The following is a 25,306-nucleotide window of genomic DNA, read 5'->3' as shown; positions in this document are numbered from 1 at the left end:
AAAATAATGCCTATTTCTTGTCTTTATAATCATAAAACATTTTACTGTACACAAATCTGGTTCATAATTATCTACCTTCAATTCCCAGCACCCCAAAATTTCTTAATACATTACTGTTTGGAAGGTCTCTAGACCTTGACCCACAAACAGAAAAGTAGAAAAGCTATTTTTATAAGATTTTATGCCAGAGTTTTCTGCTTCTGTTCTCTCAAATTAATGATTCTTTTAGCCAGAATTTATCTTATGTCAAATACTTTTTGTAGATGATTGCCATCAAGGAACATAAGACAATTTAGGTGATTAAAGTTAAAAAATAAAATGTCAAGGGTTGTATGGCAGTCACTGATACCACAGCTATTTTTACCATCCTTTGTTATTAAAGACAAACTCCCTTTGACTTTGCTTTATAGATTCTATGCAAAATGGCATACAGAAATTGGAAAAAAATGTGGGATCTGCCAAAAATGCAAGCTGACAAACATTACTGGTTTAAGTAATACTTATCACATTTGTTGTAATGTCAAAATTGAATCTACAGGACCCCAAACCCATTTCCCATCTCTGATTTGGATTTTGTGGGTTATATTTCTTTAAAAGGTGTCTTTCCGTAAGTTACTGAGCAGTAGACCCAACCTCTTTGCACAGTGTCTTCTTTGAAGTCATGTCTTTGTAGCAGATACAGGCAAACACAGACCCCTCACAGCCTGCCTACATAACTGCAACCAGATAGCTAATGGACTGTAGCTCACAGTCACTCAGCACAAGCTCATGTATAAACATCATAGTTTACAATCCATTTAATAATTTGGGTCCAGAGTCTGCATGGAGAAGTTATTCCGATGCTCTCTGAGAAGGAGTTTCATCTAACATCCTGTATTACAGAGTTCCTCAGATTTCTTCCTGACCCCACAGACTACAGATTGACTACAGATTTCACTTGCTGGGGCACAGCTGATTGCTAGTCCAGGACAGGCCAGCTCTGTTTAAATAAAAGCACTGGTATCAGAACTAACAGTGTAAACCAAAAGACCTTGAACTTAATCTGTTTCTTTCATTGCTTTCTCCCCCTCCCTCCTTCCTGAAAAAAAAAAAAAAATGAGGTATTTTAAAACAGGCAGACATGGAGGCTGTGGTTACTATTATCAGGGATATTTGTGAAATACAGATAAATAAGGTAAGCCATCTGAATTGTCAGACAATTCTCTGCTATTTCTTTGTTACCAAACAAGAAATAGAATACTGAAACTACTGAACAAGAAAAAATCCCTCACCCTAGGAGAAGCAGAAAACCCTTGCCCAGGGAAAGGTGTTAACGGTTGTCAAGCTTTGATAATTATATTAATTTTGTTCGGCCAGTGCTAGAAGACAAGCCATCTCAGAAGTAGTAGTGAGGGGAATGGTGATGTCCTGAATACCGAATTCTATAATGAGCTCATGCCTCTTCTATTTGTGAAATAGATAAGAACTTACTGAAAAAGGAACAGCCAAAGATAAGATTAAACAACCTTGGTCACAACTTCAGTTCTTCATTAGCTCATGCATTAAACCATCACAATTCCTCTGCTGAAATCAGAGATCCTGGAAATGTGCATTACTGCTACTCAAACAGATGTAGTTCAAAAAGAGGATAACAAAAGAGTATTCTTAAGCAATCTATAAGGACTTATTTTTTTTTCCAAATTGCTATCATTTTATTGTGCAATACTTACTTGTTGTATAGACTAAATGCGTAAGGTAAGGGCTTATATTTTGGTTTTGTTATTTCCAATTTAGTTACAGAGGTTTAAATCTTTAATCCAGACATCAAGACTTAAGTTCTGAACACTGAAGAACTCTGAAAACTTTTAAATGTTGCCTATGAAAATACAAATACGTATATATATAATATATATATACACACACATTCAGCTGTTGGAATATTTGTTTCTCATGTCAAATAAGCCAACTGGTAAAATCTGCTAAACCATAGCTAGGTGTTTATCTATTGAAGGTGAAGAAAGCTGCCCTTGCGAACAAGCACTTAAATTTTATTTTGCCCTACACCACCCACAGTCTGTTTACTCATCACACACACAGATTTGCTGTAAAGCAAGCAGGAGGGTAATTTGGACTTAATTTTCAGGTTTGAATACTATGCGTGAGTGATTAAATTAAATTTAAACCCCAAGTAAATACACAGGGGTTCAAGCACACAGGTTGGTTAAGAGCTTTCACAAGTAGGCAAACAAACAACAAAGAAATCTATAAAGGTGTAACATAATATCACAGAAAAGAAAGACCTCTGTAAGACAGTCATAGACTCTTTCACAAAAATCCAATAGCTGCACACATTATTATGATTCTAAATCTACATTTAATCAACTGTATGGAGGGCTGACTGCTCATTGTAGCAACTGAGTAAATTTGATGAGAATGGAGATAACCTGGTCATCATCCTGGTGTATTGATTACATCTGTTCAACAGGAACATGCTGCAATGTTGCTGAAGAGATGCACTAATACAGATTGAGGTTTTTGGTTTTCTCCCAGTTTTTCAAATATAAGGCATTTTTCCTGGCAGAATTTTAAAGCTCTCTGAGGATGTATAAACTCAGATTTTTGACCATCTAGAGACCAGTGAAACTCAGATGCTTGATCAGTTAAATAGACAACAGATCTCAATCAAGACTTCTGGCAAAATCAATTTTTCTTGTCCAGGATTTTTTCCCCAGATATATGCAGAAACACTACTTCAATCCCACAAAGAGAAGCTGGAGGGATTAACGATAGGTTTAGGTGGTTATGGGTGGGGAACAGAGATGAGAGGAGCCAGACCAGGTACTGAAGTGGTCAGCAAGATGTGCAAAGGAGCTCTAGGTAGGAGGGACAGTGACTTTAACTTTCATCAGGACTGATATTTTTCCTGAAACTCTTCTTAGGCACAAGCTCCCATCTCATTTCCTCCTCTCCACCACAACCCTCAGATCCTGCTCTTGCCACCTCACATCGCACCTAACCAATCCTCCAACCTTGGGAACAGCCATCACTCCTGTGCCTCCAGTGTTGCTGGGAGAAAAAGGGGAAACAAGAAGAGACAGAAGTTTGGCCCCTTCCTGCTGCTGAGACAAAGTTCATGTCACAAAACAGTTCTCTCTGGCCAGCAGCAGTGTGATAATGCAAACAGCAGGGATAACTAGCTTAATAAATTATACCTTATTTTATTTAGATCTGAGATGTTTACCTTGAAGAGAGACCAAAAGAAGGGGTTGCAGTTAAAACCCTCAAGGTACCATAGCAGTTCTTTGCCTAACAAGTTACCCTTCCCCAGTACTTGTTTAACTTCATACTAACAGGTTCATTTTCTGAATTAAAATTTAAACAGAGCTGGCTGGTGTACCCACAGGCCAATGAAATTAGTGGAAGCCTTCTACTCAAAGTTTATTATAAAAGATTATACATATTAATCAAAATGATATTGTTATTACATTTAAAAAAAATCTTACTCCTTTGTCAAAATGAGAAAGTATGTCAAGTAATGAAGTTCTGGGAGTAAGATGATGCCTAATTTACTGCAGCCACAGGCTAGAAAGAATAAGAAAATAATTAAATGTGGAAAGATTACACATTTTGCTGATCTGAAACGTCTGGGCAATGCTGCAAGTTCCATGCATTTTGGTATAGAAATATTTTTATTATTATTATTATTTATTATTATTTTTAAAATAACATAAAATAGCTAAGTAAGCACAGGAACATGTAGAAATCTCAAAGATGTTTCCAAGAAAACATAGCAATTACATTGTATTATTCAATTTGCATTACTAGAGGGACAAGGCACAGAACTCATTGGAGAGGACCCTTCAGTAGCAAATGCTGGAAGAGAAATCAGCATAGAAGCAGCTTCATTAGCTTTTTGAACTTTGTTTCTGAACATATTTTAATACTAATGACATACACCAAGTATATTCCAGACAGCTGACTAAATAAAGGCCATCAAGATTATCTATTCTTGCTAGACTTTGGGTGTAGGCACTAACTAATGCAAACCAGAGGAGATAAGTATCAGTAACTTATGAAAAATGCCATTACAGCATGCTAGAAGCAAAACAACTATGTGAAATGAGAGGAACAGAACTCAATATAGCGTGCAACAACTGTAAGCTTCACTGCCCACATACTAAGCTTTTTTGTACTGTAATGGTCTGATACATTCATTTTGACCCAGAGACCAGAGATAAATTATCTTAGCAATACAAACAAACAGCTACGTAATTAGGGCAAAGTTTTTGGAGAACATATTGATAACATCTAAAAGCATTGTTGGGAGATGGGGAAAAAAAGCCCTGGAGATAGGAGGTTTAATCTGAATAAGCAAGAGAGTATAATTGCTTCTCCAAATTACAGTGCACTGAAAGAAAAAAAAAAAAAAAAAAAAAAAAAAACAGACAAGCTACTGGCACTGGTATTTGTTTGGCATCTATTTAAGTGTATCCAACCTGAAAAGTTACTTTCATTGTTCCATTTAGAGTTAATCGAGTTTTACCTATATAAAAGAAAGATTTTACTTGTGCAGCTGTGAAAGTGTCAGAGCTGAGAAATTCATGAGAAACCATGGGATTCCAAAGAATTTCTATCACTTACATTTTCTTAAAGTAACTTATTAAAATAAAGTTTCCAAGCAGTGAGGTTAGCACAGAAGTCAAATGACTGAAGTAGTAATTTTATCTATTAGCTTTTATAAACCAGCCCTATTTAAAGGGTCAAACACAGGTGTACACTAGTTGCAATGCAGAACTTCATCTACAACTATGTATATTACATCCGAGGCATGGAAATAGAGGTAAGAAGTATTTAACCTAAATCCTGTGTTGATTTGGCAACAAGCATTCAGTTATGGCTTTAAACTTTCCCCAAAACATTATCACTATAAAAAACAAAGTATGACATAGTTTTAGAAATAAGTGAAACATCAGGCCTAGAATATATTCCTTCAATCTGGGAAGAGTTTCCCCCCAAAAAAATAAAAATAGCCATAGCTGATGGAAGAAAATCTCCCAAAGTGATACTTTGTTTTTATGAACACTTTTATACATAAAATAGTTTTACTGTAAGATGTCTGCTCATTGGAAAATATATAAATTTGAATTTAGTTGAAAATACAATGAGGGAGATAAACATTTGTTGTACTGTTACTGCAGCTGAATGACCAGTAGTCTTGAAGTGTTCACTTAAGGAATGAAACTGGTATTGTTTTTAAACAAATAATGAAATGAAGATGTACACAGCAATTTATTTATTTATTCATGAAGAACTTACTTTTCCTTTCAATGTTTTTCTTTGAAATACAGAAGAGATTTTGAAAGATATATAATTCAAGCATTTAAAAGAAATGTGGCTTTGAACCTTTCACAAATGATCTGCAGACATAATTCCAGCTCATATCAGAAGTTTCGATAACTCAATAGTTTCATCTGAACTCCAGTTTAACACATTGAAAGTAGGCATCCATCTTGCTCTGTTATATATTATGTTGTAGTACAAAAGGTAGTGTATGAAAAACATTTGAATTTAATGAACAATTGTTCATATTTCAACAAGGAAATGGCTTTTCTAGTAATTACAGAATAAGATTGTCTGGAGGTTAGCAAATAAGATTGTAGGTCCAGATGGTAAATACCAAATTAACACTTAAAAACACAGCAAAAATCTTCATTCATTTATCTTCAGGTAGTTGGACAGCCTACCTGTTTTCTAGACAGAAATCAAACTCTGAACTTTCTCGGCTTCAAATCCACTATGAAACTTCATAACCAAATTATACCATTTAAATTTATTATTGCTATTCTATTTTAGAGTTTATTTTGAAATTAAAAAAAAATATATTTTCATAATATTGTTAATCAATTTTGAAATACAGAAAAATAGTATAACCTCACTATACAACTGTTTTTCACATCTGTAATAAAGTTGTCTCTCCTATCTCTCTTCTTCCTCTAATCCACTTATCACAACCTATTAATTAACAACACTGAGCTCCCTTAACCTTCACTTCCAATTTCTGCATCTTCCTCTGGCTGATAGTGCCCCGGAAATAATTTCTGTAGGAGCAACATATTGTTAAACAGTCAACATCACTTCTTAAGAAAGGGGATGAAATGTTAATTCTTACAAATAGAAGTCACTATTCTGGCTTGCAAGGGTGTGCTGTCAACACAATGCTCAGAAGGATAGCAGTATAACACTCAGATATCAGTAAGGTAAAATTTATACACTCTGCCTTAGTTAGAATGACGGTTTTTCACCCCAGCCCCCCCCTTCATGGCCACAACCTGAACTCCTATGAAAACAAATGGTGTTCTCATTCCTTCAAGTTCTTGTGCACTCTTTCCTTCTAATTGCTTTAGACCCACGAGAATGGTTGGGTTTTTGATTTTATAGCTGCTGATAGCCATGCTTTCTGTCACAGGCATAGCTCAGGGAAGCCACTGCAGAAGGAAAGAGGAAGGATAACTGGCGTGTACAATGTCTAAAACATTTTTCTGTTGAATGCTGCCAATAGAAAACATATGGTGCAACGTGGCTTGTGGATGGTGCTAGACCACATCAGGAATGACCTATGCAGTTTAGCTGCAGACATCCTGAAGTCACTGTGCTTTTCCTTTCCCTCAGTGTACTTTACATAAAAAGACACAATGAATGCAACAGATATGTGGCTGTTACTAGAACATGTTTACGCATATACTTCACATATGTAAAACTTGGTCTCATAAAAACAAAGTTGAAACTGTTACAAAACCATAACTGCAAAGTCCAAAGAAAATGTATGCTGATTAATTTCTTATTATACCATGGTAAACAACAGAGCCACACTTCTCTGTGCATTGCAAACTTCATGTTTTTTCCATCTTTTGTTGCGGGGGTGGGGGGAGGACGGGACTGAGGGAAAGGTGAGGGGAAAGAGAAAGAAGTATGTGTTGTTTGGCACTATTTCATTTTCTCTATCAATAAGAACCTGAAGTAATCTGGTAAGAAGGGTTGTACAGGGTCATCATCATAAGAGGACATAATGTTACACTCTTCAAACTTTCACGACAGATGCATATAAATGCAGTTACCTACTGTCAAGTGTCATGAAGCTCTATGAGCATAACTACGTGCAGTGTAATATGAATCTTTAACTGAAAACCTCAACATATTATGAAGCCTAAGCAAAACCTTTGGAAAATGATTTCTCTCTTTATCTTTATCCTCATACATACAGACAAAACATGACAAAGACTGTGAGCCCAGTCTTCCTCTTCACATCCTTTCCAAAAACATTAGACAAATGAATCAGTTGCATTATTTCCATTCTCTGTCCTGCTAATGATTCACATTAATAATTTGAGTATATCAAACATGAGCCTTTTACTCAAAAAAAAGATATATCCTTTCCAACTTATTTTTTACACAAGACAGAAATTGTCAACCATGTATCTCAGGATCATATGTCACCCTTCATGAAAAATTCTATCCCTACTGTAAAATCCTGTGATATGATTAGAAAACTTATGAAGAATTTAATGACATGCAACATCTTTTTTGTCAGAGCTTCTGTTACTAAAACAACTTTTTCGCTTCAGACTTTTCCATCAGATTGGAACCATTGGTTGCAGAGGCTTACATGATACATGCACTTATATTTTGACAACCTTCAGTGGGCTGTTACGCTACAGTCTGTTTTCCAGAAAGGAAAGTATAACCACAATACCAAGTTCACTATTTGGAGGTTGGTTAAGTTTCTCATTAAACTGATGTTCAAGTACATCTAGCAGTTTTCCTTAGCATGGCAACTTGCCAGCTAAACACTGGAGAAATTCAGACACTTATAAATTAATCACAGAATCACAGAATAGTCTAAGTTGGAAGAGACCTCCAAGATCGCTGAGTCCAACCTCTGACCTAACACTAACAAGTCCTCCACTAAACCATATCCCTAAGCTCTACATCTAAACGTCTTTTAAAGACCTCCAGGGATGGTGACTCAACCACTTCCCTGGGTAGCCTATTCCAGTGACTAACAACCCGTTCAGTAAAGAAGTTCTTCCTAATATCCAACCTAAACCTCCCCTGGCGCAACTTTAGCCCATTCCCCCTCGTCCTGTCACCAGGCACGTGGGAGAATAGACCAACCCCCACCTCGCTACAGCCTCCCTTCAGGTACCTGTAGAGTGCAGTTAAGGTACCCTTCAGGTACCTGTAGAGTGTAGAATTAAGTTTAGAAGTAAGTTTGTTGAAGTGACAAATTATATTTCAGAAAGAAACGGGAGTTTCTGTCTCTCGTTTTGTTATAGTACAGTGCCCTCCACTGGCCAAATGTCCTCACTTAAAAGTAGTAAGTCTGAAAAGTTACTCTTCAGGCTAAAAACAAAAGCCAAAATAGTAACAAAAAGAAAAGCAGGGTCACTTCCTGAGAAAACTACATAATGGAATAAATTTATACTACTGCCAGCCTTGCTTTCATATTACTTGCTCATAAAATGCTTTGAGGTTGAAATAGATCCTCAAACAGCCTTTTTAGAGAGTTCAAAATTAAAAACTATGGTACAAAAATAAGAAGTGCTAAAGAGTGTAATTTAACATCAGGCTTTATAATGGTAAGAAGCATACAACCAGATTAGTAATTACTACTGTCAGCTGAATTTTCATTATTCTACCTTTTCTGGTTCAGAAATGTCAGATCACCACCAAAATTTCTCTCTGAAGTAATTAATAATGCAGTGGACAGAACTAGTTGCATCACTACTACCTATATTATATATACCTGAGAAGGAGGATTGATACATGTCAACAGCGCAATGAGGGAGCTGGAAACAAGATAGAAATGCCCTATCTTCATTGTTACCGTGGATTGCCCACCTACAAATTTTTCATCTCTCCCCTTCACTTCATCTCTGTTTCAAAAATATGGATGAAATGTATATGTGGTGAAGGTAGGCAAACTATAGCAAATACAGGAATATTTTGCACTCTGATGGAACTTGCTGCTGACATTTAGCCAACCAGCTCCTTTTGGGTGATTTTATCCCTTATAAAACCATTCCCTTTAGTAGCTAGTTGATAGGCACTATTGCTTCACAACTTTCTCAGTAACAATACAGTCAATATTCACATAATATTAAAAGCGCCCAATCACACTTTCAAAAACGAAGCAATATTTTAAGATAATCAATGAACATTTACAAAAGGACAACAGGCAGCACAACGGATCCAGTTGATGATTAAGTACCCTAGCTGTTCCATTCTACCTCAGTAATAACAGCTTTGTAACTAATACCTTTAAGTAGATTAAATTATCCTACACAATATTACTATCATTACTAGATTTGATAGTATTCAGTGTGATAGATTTGTTGCTGATAACATGAACTGTTTCTGTAGTTACATTGAAAGTATAAGGAAGTTGTGATAAAAACAAAGCTAAATGGTATTTGCACAAATAAACTAAGAACTTGGTAAAACTTGAAATGCACTTTGTGTCAAGAGTTATACACGGTGGGCTCAAAAAGAGCCAAAAGAAACTAACAAGAAAATATTCTTAGTTCCTAACAAAAAACCTTCACTGCCATCTACAGATGGAAAGAACTACTGGAAGACTGAAATAATGCTGAAAGTTGGGCAAAACACCTTTCTTTTCAAGTACTGATCGATAACTTATAAAGTTATGTACATCACCTTTTTATTTGAGCACTTCTAATGTAAGATTTAAAACCTATCATAAGTTTTATAGCTTGTTCCATTCACTTTGTATAAAATTTCTGTTAGTGGGCAATGGAGAAAGCCATTCATTTTTCCTATCTGTCAATCTTATGATAAATCAAACAGTTCCACTAGAATAAACACACAAACCACTGTTTCTGAATTTGTTTTTAAGGAGAAAAGTTAAATGCCAAGACTCAGTATGGAGCACCTTCCATTGACTATAGCTCTGTGGATTACAGAGGTGGTATTTTCCACTCCACTGAAAAAAAAGTGTGAAGTGTCCACTCATCCCTGTAGATCCCACTTTTGGTGAAGTGAATAGAAGCTTCATGCTCTGTTCTTCCAGATAACCCAGAGCAAACACACACAGATGGAAGAGTACCTTCTTTGCCCTGAGTTAAGCGTCAGTCCTCACAGAAGGTTCTGTTCCTCAGTGAAGATTCATTTGCCTATTTTGCCTCATTTTGTATCAGGATTCAGCAATCCTGAAACAAAGTCATTCTCCTCCTTGGAGTCTCAGTTTTCCCTGTTTGAACGGAGTGCTACACTGCAGGCCTTGAGGACTTACAACCATTGCCTTATCTAAGACCTATCTTTTCCACTCCTCTTCAGGGTTCTTCTGTAGTTTTTGGCAATCAGCCAGTTCCTTTTTTTTTAAAAAAAAAAAAAAAAAAAAAAAAGATATTCCCACTTCCTTTGATTGTGCAATAACCACATTCTGAAGTTGGTTTGTTCTGCTAATCATTTTGCAGATAAAATCTCTCACATACAATCTAAAAGCTGTTTTTCATGTTACGATCTTAAAAGTAAAAAAAAAAAAAAAAAAAAAAAAAAAAAAAGGGGGGTGGAAGGAGGTGGGGAACAGTGGATATCTGATCACTTCCACATTCAGATCTCTGTTTATGCTTCTATCACATCATTTCAGGACTTCAAACTGAAACAGTGAACCATGTTCACAGCTAGATTACATACAGATTATTTCATAGGAACATAGCAAAAGTACATAAACATTTTTTAAGCTTTTGCATAAAATTATTTTAGCTAGTATTGTATTAAACCCACTGTTCCCAGAGTGTTCCACAGAGTGGTTTGACTCTATTATTTACAGGGCCTCAGAAAGAATAGCAACTGTTGGTCTCACTCTCAATCCATGAAAAGTAATTAAGACCCGCACTTTCCCATGGGGAACAGGTGTAGCTATCAATTGCCTGGCAGCCTGTTCCAGCTGAAGAGTTATTACTACAGCTGTTCAGCTGACAGAAATTACCACTGACGATGGTCATTGTATGAGGATCTCACCTTCTAAAGGTTTCCTCCCAAGAGAGCTGACGTGATGACTGCTGAACTGCAGCATTACACTGCTTTCTGCTAAAAGTAGACCAACTGATATTTACCTTTACGTGACCTTAGTGAGCTACAAAATGCATACTCAACCACAGTTGCTTAACCATGCTGACATATAGAATTTTTAACTTTTGCTTTTCCTTACAGCCTGATGAGCTTTAAACACCACAGCTTTAAACCACAGAACTCTGAAAAACAAAAACAGGATATCTGCTGTTAAAACTGGTGTTGTGTATATCTTTCCTGAGACTGTGCTATCTGGGATCAGGTTGGTGTAATCTTTCAATGCAGTGTATTGGCCAAACTCTCTTTCCTGCTGGAAGGTTAACTCCAGTGTGCATCACAGAAAATATTTTCATGGTCAAGGGTTGTTGTCATCACAATCTGCATAACATGAACACCAGCTGGAGGCAAAAAAAAAAATTCAAGGCTGATAAAGTTATGTTCACTGGTCTCCTTCACTTTTGCAAAGTTCCAGTACAGCAAAGGAGAGTCCAAAAAGAGACAAATATCATTTGCAAAACTTCATCTTCGTAACAACAATAGCAAAAAACGGAATCACATATAGTAGATGCTCTATCAGACTCAACAGAAGGTACCCACTGCTCCTTAGTAAGGCATACCACATTTCTGATGTTGGCAAAACCTTTGCTCCTTCTGTTCCAGAATCTCTTTTCAGTCTTGAATAATCAACAGATACTGGATTTACTGCATGTGACAACTCCAGTTAGTAGTGGAATGCACAAGTTAATAGCCCCTACCTCTAGTTTATTATTGATTGAAACAGAGAATCAAGGACCAACAGAATTTTTTCATTTGTAAGACAAACACGTACCAAGGAAAACAAAAGGAACAAGCAGAATCCTCTTTCATATGAAAGAGGATTCCTCAACAAATTCCACATTAAGGCTTCATGTCCTAAGTCACCCTACAGGCTTTATGTTAGAAGCAGTGGTCTTTTGTGTCACGGTTCAGTTCTGTCCTGGGGAGGGTTCCTTCCCAGCCAAATTGCCACAGGCTGCAGACTCATAGCTGCATGCCCCTTAATCAGAGGTAACTTACAGCAGTAGGCTTTGCTCTCCCTTCCAAGATTTACTTACATGTTACCCTGTATTCTGTTTATACAAATGTCTGTTGCAACTTTCACAGGATCTCACCAAGCTACTCATTTGGGCCCATTATTTTAGCCTCTACTACTCCTCCTTCTTTCCCAAGGAGTTCTGATTCTGCAAAAGTACCTGTTAGTACAGATCGACAGGACTTGTAGTTGATGATCTCGTTGTCTATCAAGAAACATATCCATCCCCAAAGACTGTGTCACTTAACACAGGTAAAACATATCTCTGTTATTTAATTTCTGGTTTGAACTGGGGTTGGTTTAAATGACAGCTTAAGTAGCTGCCCTTAAATGTTCAAACTAGGAAGGACTATAAATCCACTACAGTTTGTCTCTGCTCCCATTCTGATGTCTATTTCACATACCAAACTCATATGAATGATAGGTTTTATTTGCATTTTTGATGCTTGTAGATACAGATAAAGAATTAGCAATCTTACAGTTTACTCACTTTACAGAGCTCAGTATTATCAGCTCTTTCCTCAAAGACCTTGTGATACACAAGATGGGCTGCATCAGACAGGTAAAAGAGGTAAAAGAGGTAAAAGTCCTGGGCAGTAGTGCAATGGATAAGAAACTTAAACAGACATCAGTTTGCCACTTGTTTTGCCACACATTTAGTGCCATTTGGAACTCTCTCTTGCCTTCTTCATTAGTAAGTAACCTGTTATAATTATACAGGAATTTACTATTTTTACAAACAGGCCTAATTCTATACTAGGCCCTCTGTCTTTGTCACATGCATGTACATACAATAGGAAATTAGGAAGAAATAGAGGCCTCAAGATATAATGTCACAGAGAAAGAAGCAGCACCACACATTATTTTGAGTCAAGCTGGAAGAAGTATTTGTTTTTGAATTGATTTTACAACTTCTGCCAAAATAATCAGGTGATGTAAAGAAAGTGCCAAGGTTAGCAAGAAAAAGCAAAGTTATAAAAATTAACTTTTCAGCTCCATAAATAACATTCACAAGATTTAGACCACAAAACCTTTTCTAATGTATAACTTAATTTAGAAACATAAAGACCAAACAAGTGTGCTGTAATAAGTCAAATATATATATATATTTTTTTTCCCTACATTTAAAGTACAGACAGAACATCATTTTGTAGTGTCTCTGTGCACTAATGGTGTGATCTTCTAACCGCTCAACAGAGAATAAAAAATTGTCTAAGTATATTATAGGCAATAAGGTAGCTTAAGCACTTGTTAAAAACAGAAGAGTCTACTATTCATCAACAAATTGAAATTAAACAAATCTGACAGCATTTATGATTAAATAAATATGTTCATATCTAGCAACATCATTTTGATTTCCAGTTTGTACAACACAGAGGCAGCCAGTATAAATCAATATAGCTCCACTCAGGTCAACAATTACATGAGGATTTTACCCAAGAGCCTGGGCCAGAAATGTTCAGCAAGAACTTCAGACAACCACAGAATTATATATTAAATTTGATGGTTTCATTCCCTGGCTCAGGGAATTTTGTGTTATTCCACATTTTTGCCCAGATCACTGGAAACTGAAACATCATGTGAACCATTCAAAGCAAATGGATTTCTACAAAAATCTCATACTTGAGCTCTATTTTTAAGTTTGCTATTTCATTTTATTTTTATTGACACTTCCCACCTTCTAGCAGGACAGCACACCTTCTCTAAGCTTGCACATATCACTAACACAAGAATTCCAATACTGGATGTATTAACTGCTTAAACCTGGGCAGTACTGCAGCCAACTGAACTGCTTTACTTTCACTTAAGATGCATTCTCAAATGGTGGTATCACCAATTTCCAACCAGCCTGAAAACCAAGTTACTCTGAGACTAATGCACACATGCATTAAAAAATACAGTTGTAGACTTGATATTTCATGTTTAATAATCAAAATATCAGCTTAGAATTTTTTTTTTAAAAAAAGTTACAGGTTTTGGAATAAATGTATACAGTGAGATTTATTTTGTAACTTATACACTTGTTCGAAGGCAAGGAGAACTTTACCATTTGGCAGCTTGACCTCACAAAGAAGCATCTCGTGAAATTTAAATAATTGCAGCATATTGTCAGTAACTGTTAGAATGAAGTAGAGCTTTTAATAGGAAAAAATAAAAAATACATATTCCTCCATTATGAATTCCAAGGCACACTAGTTTAGGTATAATATAACTTAGTGCAAAGCAAAAGCCATGCTGATTTAGAAAGCTTGCACACGTGATGACTTACCTGCTTATTCTTCTGCTAAAAGACAAGACAAATAAGCACACTAAGTATACCTAATAATCAAGTAGGAGGTAGGTGAATGTTTGGCAAATACAGGATTAATACTTATTATCTGACTTTATGTTTTAGAAATGACAGTTTAAAAAAAAAAAAAAAAAAAAAAAAAAGTTGTGTTCTGTGCTTCTTCAATAAAGTTCACGATATAAATGAGAAATTAGATGCTACATTTTTATTAATCAGGACTCCTCTTAATTTAATGCAACCTTGTTTCAGCAAAATACTAAATAGAATTACAGACATACAAACTAAAATTATCAATAATAAAGATAAAAACTACCATGTTTGATTTTAGAAGTACAAAACTACATGAAACGGTAATTTGGCTTCATTTTGAGATATATTTATATCTGGATCTGCATCTATATCTGTGTATCTGTATCTTTTGACATGTTTTTCTATACATTTAAAGTTCATTATGGATATTCAGAGCTAGAAATGCAAGCAGTTTGCAAGATGCACAGAATAACACATAATACCACCAATTTTTCTTGTACAAAATAGGAGAAATAAGATTATGTTTCTTTCCAAATGCAAAATTCTTTGCTTGCAGCGAGCTGACTTTAAAATGTACAATTTGAATGCAACAATTCATAATTCTCTGATTTAGACCAAAATACCATGTTGTGAAATTACAAGCAGCAGGATATCATGCATAAAAGCACAGTATAATTACCATAGATTTAATAGACATATAACCGACATACAACCTCTATGAGTTACCTGCACAGAAAGTAATCATATGAAGAAGAAAAAACAAAACAAAACAAAAAAACAAACAAACAACAAAAAAAAAAACACATGCAAATAGCAATCACACTATAGATTGGAGCAACATCACTTTCGAATTTGTCTTGAATACTGGTGTCAATAATTATCTTTGTCTGAAGACAAGCAACAATCTTTGTTCCCTAAAATATCCTCCAGCATAGCTGGGATATTACTGGGACCCCTGAAAAGAGTTGTCACAAATCCTGGTAATCAGTTCATGACATTTCTACCCCTCATCCTCAGTGCTTTCCTACTAGACTTCAAACACACTTTTGTATCTCAGAAAAGTATTATATTAGTTCATAGCCAACAAACACACTCATTAAGAGCAAGACTTATAAACAGCATACCCCATTTCATTTGCCCTCATTTCTGTCCTGTGTACCTAAGACTGTCTCTCACATATAGGCAAATGGAGTTGGTTTAATCCACTGCATTTGCACAGGAGGTCAGAGAACATGAGACAGGAGTCCTGACGTTGTACCATAACTACCAAGCACACTCCTGTATTCCAGACAGGATCTCTAGGACCATTACAGGTGTCAACCAAATTTAAGGAACCCTCTGTCATTAGGTCACCTCCCATACCTGACATCTTAGTTGCTGGGAGTGAAGAAACTTATGCAGATATCATTAAAATAATAATAATAATAATAATAAATAAAACCACAAAAAAATAACAGTTTTACAACTTTTCTTCTGTTCTCCAGGAAATACAAATTTCAATGCTTCCTTTACATCTAGATGTATCTTCTTAGATAAAAACAGGCAATTCTATTCTATTTTGCCTCTCATGTGAAGTCATATGGTGGCCAGCTTACATAGGCTTTATGTAGCCCACCAGGATAACTAAGAGCTTACTCTTAACTGCTCCATTCCTCTGAGTTCCCCTGAAAGCATGCTCATTAATTGTTCTGGCATCCTGCTCCTAAACACCTTCTTTCTGAGGGAAAAACCCTTCAGCCTTTCTCAGATTGGAAATAAATCTACTGAATTTTAACCTGATGACAAGCATGCCATAAAGCAAACTTTGCTCACTTCTTCTGTTGAAGAAAGCTTTCACCATATGTCCATCCTGTGGAACTAATATGGAATAGCTTAAAAAATAAATAAATCAGATAATCTAGTCCTCAGTGGATAGTTGCAGTAGGAAATTCAAATGGATAAGAACAATAAATAAATAAATAAATAGAATTAATAGTGTGTGAAACTTTACTCTCTTAAATCTGTAGGCTACCCTTTTCTGAATACCAGAGCTACCGCTGCAAATTAAGAATAAACAGTACACAGCAACAGAATGTAATGCCATTTCCATGCAAAAACATTTCCATGCAATTTCCTCTGTCATTGCTGATGTTCTTGATCTTGTCTTGCTGGCATGAGAACATGAACACATACTTTAAAATTTTGTTTTCCAGATTTTTTTTTTTCCAAGCTTTTTTTTTTTTTTTTTTGATTCATAAAGCCTTAAAAATTTTCCTTTGGACATGAAATCACCCAATTGACTTAACTGTTTTTTACAATATCCTCAAGAATCTTCCACCAACTCCATGGCTAAACCTTGCTGACCTCTGTTTTCAAAAACAAATTCAGCACCTTTAACTTAGTGGTCTGAAGCCAAAATAACAGTTCACAACATGTACTGGTTTTCCTATAAAGTACTTGCAAATGTCTTTAATCGCCCTGTCTTGCCCCACACACTGCTCTGAATTCCAATTCCATTTTTCTTATAAATGTTTCATTTTCCTGTCCTACAGTAAGAATCAAATGAAACAGGTCTGCAAGTTTAGTGCAGAACATTCTTTGTCTTGCATTTTTTTTACTAATTTTAATATGCTATTTTTTTTTGTTAGATTGACAAATATATTCTACATTTCTTTCTTATTTTTCTTTTGGGCATCTTTGAACAAACATAACAATATAACATTTTCCGGCAGCAGAGTATCCTTCAACATGTTAGCTCAGTAATAGGTGGAAAATATGCATGAATCTGACACAAGATTTTACCTCCCACTGGAGGCACAGATGTGCAAGATCTTTTCCAACATTCTATCGGAAAGAACTCAATAAAAGTTTATCATAATATTTAAAAAGTAATATTATATTCAAGCATTTACTGGAAGGTTTTCCCAATGGCATTTCTATGCTCTTTTGCAAGTGTAAACTCTGGCAAGTTTTTTAATCAACATTAATATAACATCTGAACAATAATTAGACCTTCACAAAGTTGTGTCAGCTTTACTGTGTCTTTAGGGCATATACTTTGGCTAAGACAAGTTCTATTCACCAGTATTGTTTGCATCAGTTTCTGCATATAAGATAAAGCCTGAAAATGATATCTGGATGCACTGGTCCATCCAGGCCTTACTGTATTGCTCCACTTCACATTTGAAATACTCCAGATTCTCTATGCCCTTGTATCTCTATCCTCTGTATATTGCACAGAAAAAAAAAAAAAAAAAAAAAAAAAAAATCAAGGTTACTGAAGATCCCATCAAAACACAAACAGAGGTGTTCTGCGCGCAGATACTAACATACTTATTTCAAGAAACAGTGACATAAGCATTTCCCAAATCTGAGACGAGCAACCTAGAAGTTCACTCAACAGTCACAGCAAACTCACTGGCAATGGGGACATTCTGTTCTAGTCAATCCAGACACGATCAGTATCTCCTTAATAATTCAACTTCTGTATTTTTCCAACATAATTTCCTTACAATATTACACATAATGTAGCCTTTACATTTTCAGGTTGTATTTATGCATAAGTATTTCAATTTATGTTTCCAATCGATTTATAGATTAAACATACTAGGAACGCTTCAGAATTCTACAAAGCCATAAGCCTCTCTGTGAAAAACAGCAGGAGGAACTGTTATCTGCCTTAAAAAAAAAAAAAAAAAAAAAAGACATCAAGACTGTAAGCCACCCATTGTACGGCAATTCTTCTCTTTCCGAACATCTGACTACTTCCCATAAGCTTACAGCTAAGCATATTATAGAAACATTTACATACAGTTACCTAAGACTAAACTCATAAATCACTTAAAGTGCAGTCAAAGAACACTACTTTTATTCAGTGACAAATACAATGCAAATACGATTTCACTTTATTATCAATTAAAAAGCTACTGAAAGCTACTGTTCCACTTACTGTGCCACATCAGATACAGCTGGCAGTGGTGACTCTTCTGTTATAAGGTCAATGTCATCAGTGAAGCTGTTGGCTCGTGACATTTCTTGGGTGTTCCCTTCTAAACGTCTTCCCACTGCACAAATAATTCAAAGAGATCGTAATACATTAGGGTGACAACATATACAAACTATTTCCCTTATGACATTGTACAGTAAATTAGAGAAATAGTTCTAATACATCACATGGCTTTTTTTTTGGTCAGATTCACTGAAATCAATGCTTAACATATGCCATACAAAAACACATAAGTGCACATACACAGTTCAAATACACACAAACCTCTTACAAAAAAAGCTTTTCTTCTTGAGACCTACCTACTTATACCTTAGTAGGTAGTAGAACTACCTACTATACCACATGATATTTATGCCAAAATTTCTCTAAAATCCTTCTTTAAACTTACTGTTTTCATCATATAACTGCATTTTGTATTGAGTACTTTATTTGATCACTGTATTCATCTCTGTTCAAAAATTCTCACAGGCTAAAGCCTCAAGTGTTTGAACTCAGGAAACTCAACAGGGTAACTACAATGGATAACAAAGATGGTACTGCCCCTTTGAACATACTGCTTATGTTCAAAGCAGAGGAAAGCTACAAATTTCACTGCAGACTAAGAATATACAAAATGACCAACAAATGAAGGAATTCACTCAGACTGTAAAAGTGTGACTAGCCTTGTAAGTCATGAAAAATAATTGTTTTAAAAAGTTTGAGCAAATACTCATCTCCATGAAGTACAGGTCCGAGTTCACAGAATGGCCGAAGTTGGAAGGGACATCGGAAAATCATCTAGTCCAACCCCCTGCTGAGCAGGATCACCTAGAGCACATTGCACAGGATGGCATCCAGGTGGGTTTTGAATGTCTTCAGAGAATTAGACTCCGCAACTTCCCTGGGAAACCTGTCCCAGTGCTCTGTCACCCTCACAATAAAGAACTGTCCTCTCATATTTAGCCAGAACCTCCTGTGCTTCAGTTTGCGTGCATTGCCTATCACAATTTGCCTTTCACTGGATACCACTGAAAAGAGTCTGGTTCCATCCTCTTGACACCTTCCCTTTAGATATCTATATACATTGAGGAGGTGTCCCCTCAGTCTTCTCTTTTCCAGGCAAAACAGGCCCAGTTCTCTCAGCCTGTCCTCCTATGACAGATGCTCCAGTCCCTATATCATCTTAGTAGCCCTCCTCTGAACTCACTCCAGTAGCTCCATGTCCCTCTTGTACTGGGGAGCCCAGAACTGGACACAATACTCCAGCTGAGGCCTCACCAGGGCTGAGCAAAGGGGAAGGATCACTCCCTTGACCTGCTGGCAACACTCTTCCGAATGCGCCCCAGGATACATTGGCCTTCTTCGCCACAAGGGCACATTGCTGGCCCATGGTCAGCTTGCTGTCCACCAGGACTCCCAGGCCCCTCTCTGCAGAGCTGCTCTCCAGCAGGTCAGCCCCCAGCCTGCACTGGTGCTTGGGGTTATTCCTCCTAGGTGCAGGACCATGCATTTGCCCTTGTTGAACTACATGAGGTTCCTCTCAGCCCATCCCACCAGCCTGGCAAGGTACCTCTGAATGGCAGCACAGCCCACTGGGGTATCAGCCACTCCTCCCAGCTTTGTGTCCTCAGCAAACTTGCTGAGGCTGCACTCCGTGCACTCTGTTCCAGGTCACTGATGAGTAAGTTGAACAAGACTAGACCCAGTACTGACCCCTGGGGGACACAGCTAGCTACATGCCCCCAGCAAGACTGCACCACTGAGCTGAACACTCTGAGCTCTGCCATCTAGCCAGTTCTCAATCCACCTCACCATCCACTCATCTAGGTCACACTTCCTGAACTTGTCTATGAGGATGTTATGGGAGACAGTGTCAAAAGCCTTGCTGAAGTCAAGGTAGACCACAGACACCACTCTCCCCTCATCTACCCAGCTAGTCATCTCATAATAGGAGGCTATCAGATTGGTTAAGCATGATTTCCCCTTGGTGAATTCATGCTGAGTACTCCTGATCACCTTCTTATCCTCCACATGCTTGGAAACAACCTCTAGGATGAGCTGCTCCATCACCTTTTCAAGGATGGAGGTGAGACAGACTGTAGTTGTCTGGGTCCTCCTTCCTGCCCTTCTGAAGACTGACATGACATTGGCTTTCTACCAGGCCTCAGACACCTCTTCTATTCTCCACAACCTTTCAAAGATGATGGAGAGTGGCCTAACAATAACATTAGCCAGCTCCCTTAGCACCCATGGGTGTATTCCATTGGGACCCAGGGATTTGTGGATATCAAGTTTGCTTAGCTGATCTCTGACCCGATCCTCTTCGACCAAGAGCAGGTCCTCCTTTCTCCAGACTTCCTCTCTTTGTCTCCAGGGTCTGAAATTTTCATATTTCTTTTTTTGTACATTTTCCCCGGTCTTCCTTTTTCTATTGATGTATTTGAAGAAGCCCTTCTTATTACCCTTGAAATCCCTTGCTAGATTTAATTCCAAATGGGCCTTGGCCTTCCTCGTTGGAACACACTTCATACAATCACAGAATTGTAAGGGTTGGAAGGGACCTTGAAAGATCATCGGGTCCAACCCCCCTGCCAAAGCAGGTTCCTCAGAGCAGGCTGCCCAGGTAGGCATCCAGACAGGCCTTGAATATCTCCAGAGAAGGAGACTCCACAACCTCCCTAGGCAGCCTGTTCCAGTGCTCCATCACCCTCACTGTGAAGAAGTTCTTTTGCATGTCGGTGCGGAACTTCCTGTGTTCTATCTTGCAGCCATTGTCCCTTGTCCTATCCTCACAAACCACTGAGAAGAGGTTGGCTACATCCTTCTGTCTCCCACACCTCAGGTATTTATACACATTGATGAGATCCCCTCTCAGTCTTTTCTTCTCCAGGCTGAACAGACCCAGGTCTCTCAGCCTTTCTTCATAGGGAAGATGCTCCAGGCCCCATATCATCTTTGTGGCCCTCTGCTGCACTCTTTCCAGGAGATCCCCGTCTTTTTTGTACCGGGAAGCCCAGAACTGGACACAGTACTCCAGGTGAGGCCTGACCAGGGCAGAGTAGAGGGGGAGGATCACCTCCCTTGACCTGCTGGCCACACTCCTTTTAATGAACACCAGGATCCCATTGGCCCTCTTGGCCACCAGGACACACTGCTGGCTCGTGGCCAACCTGTCGTCCACCAGGTCCTTCTCCTCAGAGCTCCTCTCCAGCAAGTCATCCCCCAGCCTGTACTGGTATTTCTGGTTGTTCCTTCCCAGGTGCAGGGCTCTACACTTGCTCTTATTAAACCGCATCTGGTTTCTTCCTGCCCATCTGTCCAGCTGGTCCAGGTCTCGCTGAATGGCAGCACAGCCTTCTGGTGTGTCAGCCACTCCTCCCAGCTTTTTGTCATCAGTGTACTTGCTGAGGGCAGACACTATTCCCTCATCAAGGTCATCGATGAAGATGTTGAACAAGACCAGACCCAGCACCGACCCCTGGGGAACACCGATAGTCACAGGCCTCCAGCCGGACTCTGCACCACTGATCACCACCCTCCGAGCTCAGCCAGTCAGCCAGTTCTCAACCCACCTTACTGTCCACTCCTCTATCCCACACTTTCTCAGCTTTGCTATCAGGATGTCATGGGAGACAGTATCGAAAACCTTGCTAAAGTCAAGGTGGATGATATCTACTGTTCTCCCCACATCTACCGAGCTGGTGATGCCATCATAGAAGGCAACGAGGTTGGTCGAGCATGACTTCCCCTTGGTGAATCCATGCTGACTACTCCTCATAACCTTATTCTCTTCTAATTGCTTGGAGATGGCATCCAGAACAAGCTGCTCCAACACCTTTCCAGGGACAGAGCTGAGACTGACTGGCCTGTAGTTTCCCAGATCCTCCTTCTTGCCCGTCTTGAAGACCAGAGTGACATTGGCTATCCTCCAGTCTTCAGGCACTTCTCCTGTTCTCCAGGACCTTTCAAAGATGATAGAGAGCGGTTCGGTGATCACCTCTGCCAGCTCCCTTAGCACACACAGATGCATCCCGGCAGGACCCATGGATTTGTGTGCGTTGAGCCCACTCAGACGCTCCTGAACCACTCTCTCGTCAACCCGGGCAGGGGGAGCTCTCCATTTCCCAGACCCTTGGTCCTCTTGCCAGGGACAAGGAGTCCTGGAGGGGAGTCCTTGAAGCAAAGACTGAAGCAAAGAAAGCATTCAGTATCTCCGCCTTCTCAGCATCTCCCATGACCAGGACACCCCCCTTGTTCAGCAAGGGACCCACATTATCCCTAGTTTTCCTTTTGCTGTTTACATACTTGAAAAAACCCTTCTTATCTTTTATCTCTTTTGCAAGTCTCATCTCTAGGTGGGCTTTAGCCTTCCTCATCATGTCCCTGCAGGCCCTGACAACACCTCTGTACTCCTCACAAGAGGACAGGCCCTTTTTCCACATTTCATAGACCTTCCTCTTCCTTTTGATCTTATCAATGAGCTCCTTGCTCATCCACACAGGTTTCCTGCCCCCCTTCCCTGATTTCCTACTCTTTGGGATGCACCAATCCTGACCTTGGAAGAAGTGCTGCTTAAATGTAACCCAGCTCTCACAAGCACCCTTGCCGCTTAAATGTATCCCAGCTCTCACAAGCACCCTTGCCTTCAAGCAACCTAGCCCATGAGATACTCCCAAGCGGTTCCCAGAAGAGGTCGAAGCTGGCTCTTCAAAAGTCCAGGGTAGCAATCCTGCTTTTAGCCTTACTTCTTCCATCAAGTTCCATCTAGAACTCCACCATCTCGTGGTCGCTGCATCCCAAGCTGCCCCCAACCTTCACATCCCTGACAAGGCCATCCCTTTTGCTAAGAACAAGGTCCAGGAGCACCCCACGCCTCATCAGCTCCTCTACCACCTGCATCAGGAAATTGTCCTCAACGCATTGTAGGAACCGTTTGGACTGTACATGCCTGGCCGAGTTGCTTACCCAGCAGATGTCTGGGTAATTGAAGTCCCCCACGAGGACCAGCACCTGGGATTGTGAAGCTACTACCAGCTGCTTGTAGAAGGCCTCATCGACCTCCTCCTCCTGATCTGGTGACCTGTAGTACACCCCCACAACAGTGTCCCTCAAAACAGCCCACCCCTTAATTCTCATCCACAAGCTCTCCACTTGTCCTTCACCCTCCCCCAGGTGGAGCTGGGTACACTCTAATTGCTCCCTCACATAAAGAGCAACCACACCCCCTTGCTTCCCCAGCCTGTCTTTCCTAAAATGGACATAGCCCTCCGTGACAGCGTTCCAGTCATGTGAGCTGTCCCACCACATCTCTGTGATCACAAGATCATGGCCCTGTGACCGAACACAGATCTCGAGCTCATCCTGTTTATTTCCCATGCTCCGTGCATTGGGTGCATTGGTGTACAGGCACTTTAGGGAAGCAGCAAGTGCTGCTGGAGGGATGCAAGAAGAAGATTCTGGACATGGTATCGGGAACGTTACCTTCTCTGAGGAGCCTCAGACAATCCTATGGTAAAGCTCAGAGGTTTTTCCCTGTCTTCCACAGCGACAGTAGTGACGACTTCCCCCAGCCCTTCTCTGTCACTTTTAGCCACCCACCCTTCCCCTGTCAAACCTAGAAACTTCCTTCCTTCCTTGGACTTCCCTGCATACTCTAAAAGCGTCCCTATATTCCTCCCAAGTGGCCTATCCCTTTTCCCACATGCTGTAAACTTCCTTCTTCTTTCTGAGCTTGAGCTTTTTCATGAGCTCCCTGCCCATCCATATAGATCTCCTACCCCTTTTGATTGCCTTCTTACCATATGGGATGCATTGATCTTGAGCTTGGAGGAAGTGGTGCTTGAATATTGACCAGCTGTCTTGGACCCCCCTTCTTTCTAGGGCCCTAACCCATGGAATTCTTCCAAGTAGATCCCTGAAGAGGCCAAAGTTTGCTGTCCTGAAGCCCAGGGTCAGAATCCATCATTTATTCCACTATAAATTGGAAGTGCCCTTGTCTTAACACACTGCTGTCTGCAATGTGCATCCACGGTTCTTAAAGAAAACTGATTGTTCAACTGTTTACATTTGCTTGCTAATTTCTTCTATGAGAGGCATTCAGTACTACATTGGCTTTTTGCCCCATAACTTGATATTTATAGGAAAAGAGATACAACAGTAGCATGCCAGTATTGAATCCCACATTTTCTCCTCATTCTGTGCTGAGCACTACAGAGCAGCTCTGTTCTTACTCCACAACTCACCTAGAGCCCCTTCCCTGACCATGTACCTGCAGTCACATGGCAAATATAATCCTGTGTTAAATGGTTTCAGCTGGTACTTGGTAATCTTCACAAGCACAGCAAGCTTTTGTTCCCTTTTTACATAGGGGACATAAACAGGCAAATTTTCTGTTTGGTGAAGACTTTACTATGATCATCTATGAAAGTCTCACCCCACAGGTATTGCACATATGTTTCATTCCTACAATTATTTTGAAAAAGACAATGCTTTGGGCTGTGGTTATATACTTCATACAAACAGGAGCTCTGTAGTGTATACTCCATACCTCATTTCATTAGTTGAATGGAAGATGTCCACTTTGCTCCATAAAACTAAGTATGTGTGTCATGTCACAGATATTCTCTCTGCTTACCTCCTTGTCCCCCCCGTCCCCGTCCCCATCCCCAACCACCCCCAATCCTCCAACACACACAAAATGCTCCCAACACTGATGCTATTAACATTTGTACTGTGATATCAAAAAATTCCCCACTACTCTCAGAGATACTTGACTCAGGTTGGAGTCTGTTCAGGCAAATGTTTTGTTTAGTGTTAAGCCACTATAAGACAATACAGGTTTTATCTTTGTAATCCTAAGATCTACTTAATACTAAATCTT

The 25,306-nt window shown here is 39.0% G+C and overlaps 1 protein-coding gene and 1 long non-coding RNA gene across 2 annotated transcripts in view; one reads left to right on the top strand and one right to left on the bottom strand.

The window, feature by feature from the left end:
* The window catches only part of LOC118160543 (potassium voltage-gated channel subfamily KQT member 1-like), a 521,743-nt gene that overhangs the window by 392,771 nt on the left and 103,666 nt on the right, over positions 1-25,306 (bottom strand). The window contains 1 exon segment of the mRNA XM_035315348.1: positions 18,391-18,505. Coding sequence (XP_035171239.1) covers positions 18,391-18,505 — 115 coding nt within the window.
* Positions 11,050-11,676, top strand: LOC118179216. The gene is made up of 2 exons (XR_004756401.1): positions 11,050-11,129; positions 11,212-11,676. It is a non-coding gene; the product is annotated as an uncharacterized LOC118179216 (long non-coding RNA).

The sequence above is a fragment of the Oxyura jamaicensis genome, chromosome 1 (assembly GCF_011077185.1).
Source record: "Oxyura jamaicensis isolate SHBP4307 breed ruddy duck chromosome 1, BPBGC_Ojam_1.0, whole genome shotgun sequence".
NCBI lineage: Eukaryota > Metazoa > Chordata > Aves > Anseriformes > Anatidae > Oxyura > Oxyura jamaicensis.
This window is presented reverse-complemented; position numbering and strand designations above follow the sequence as displayed.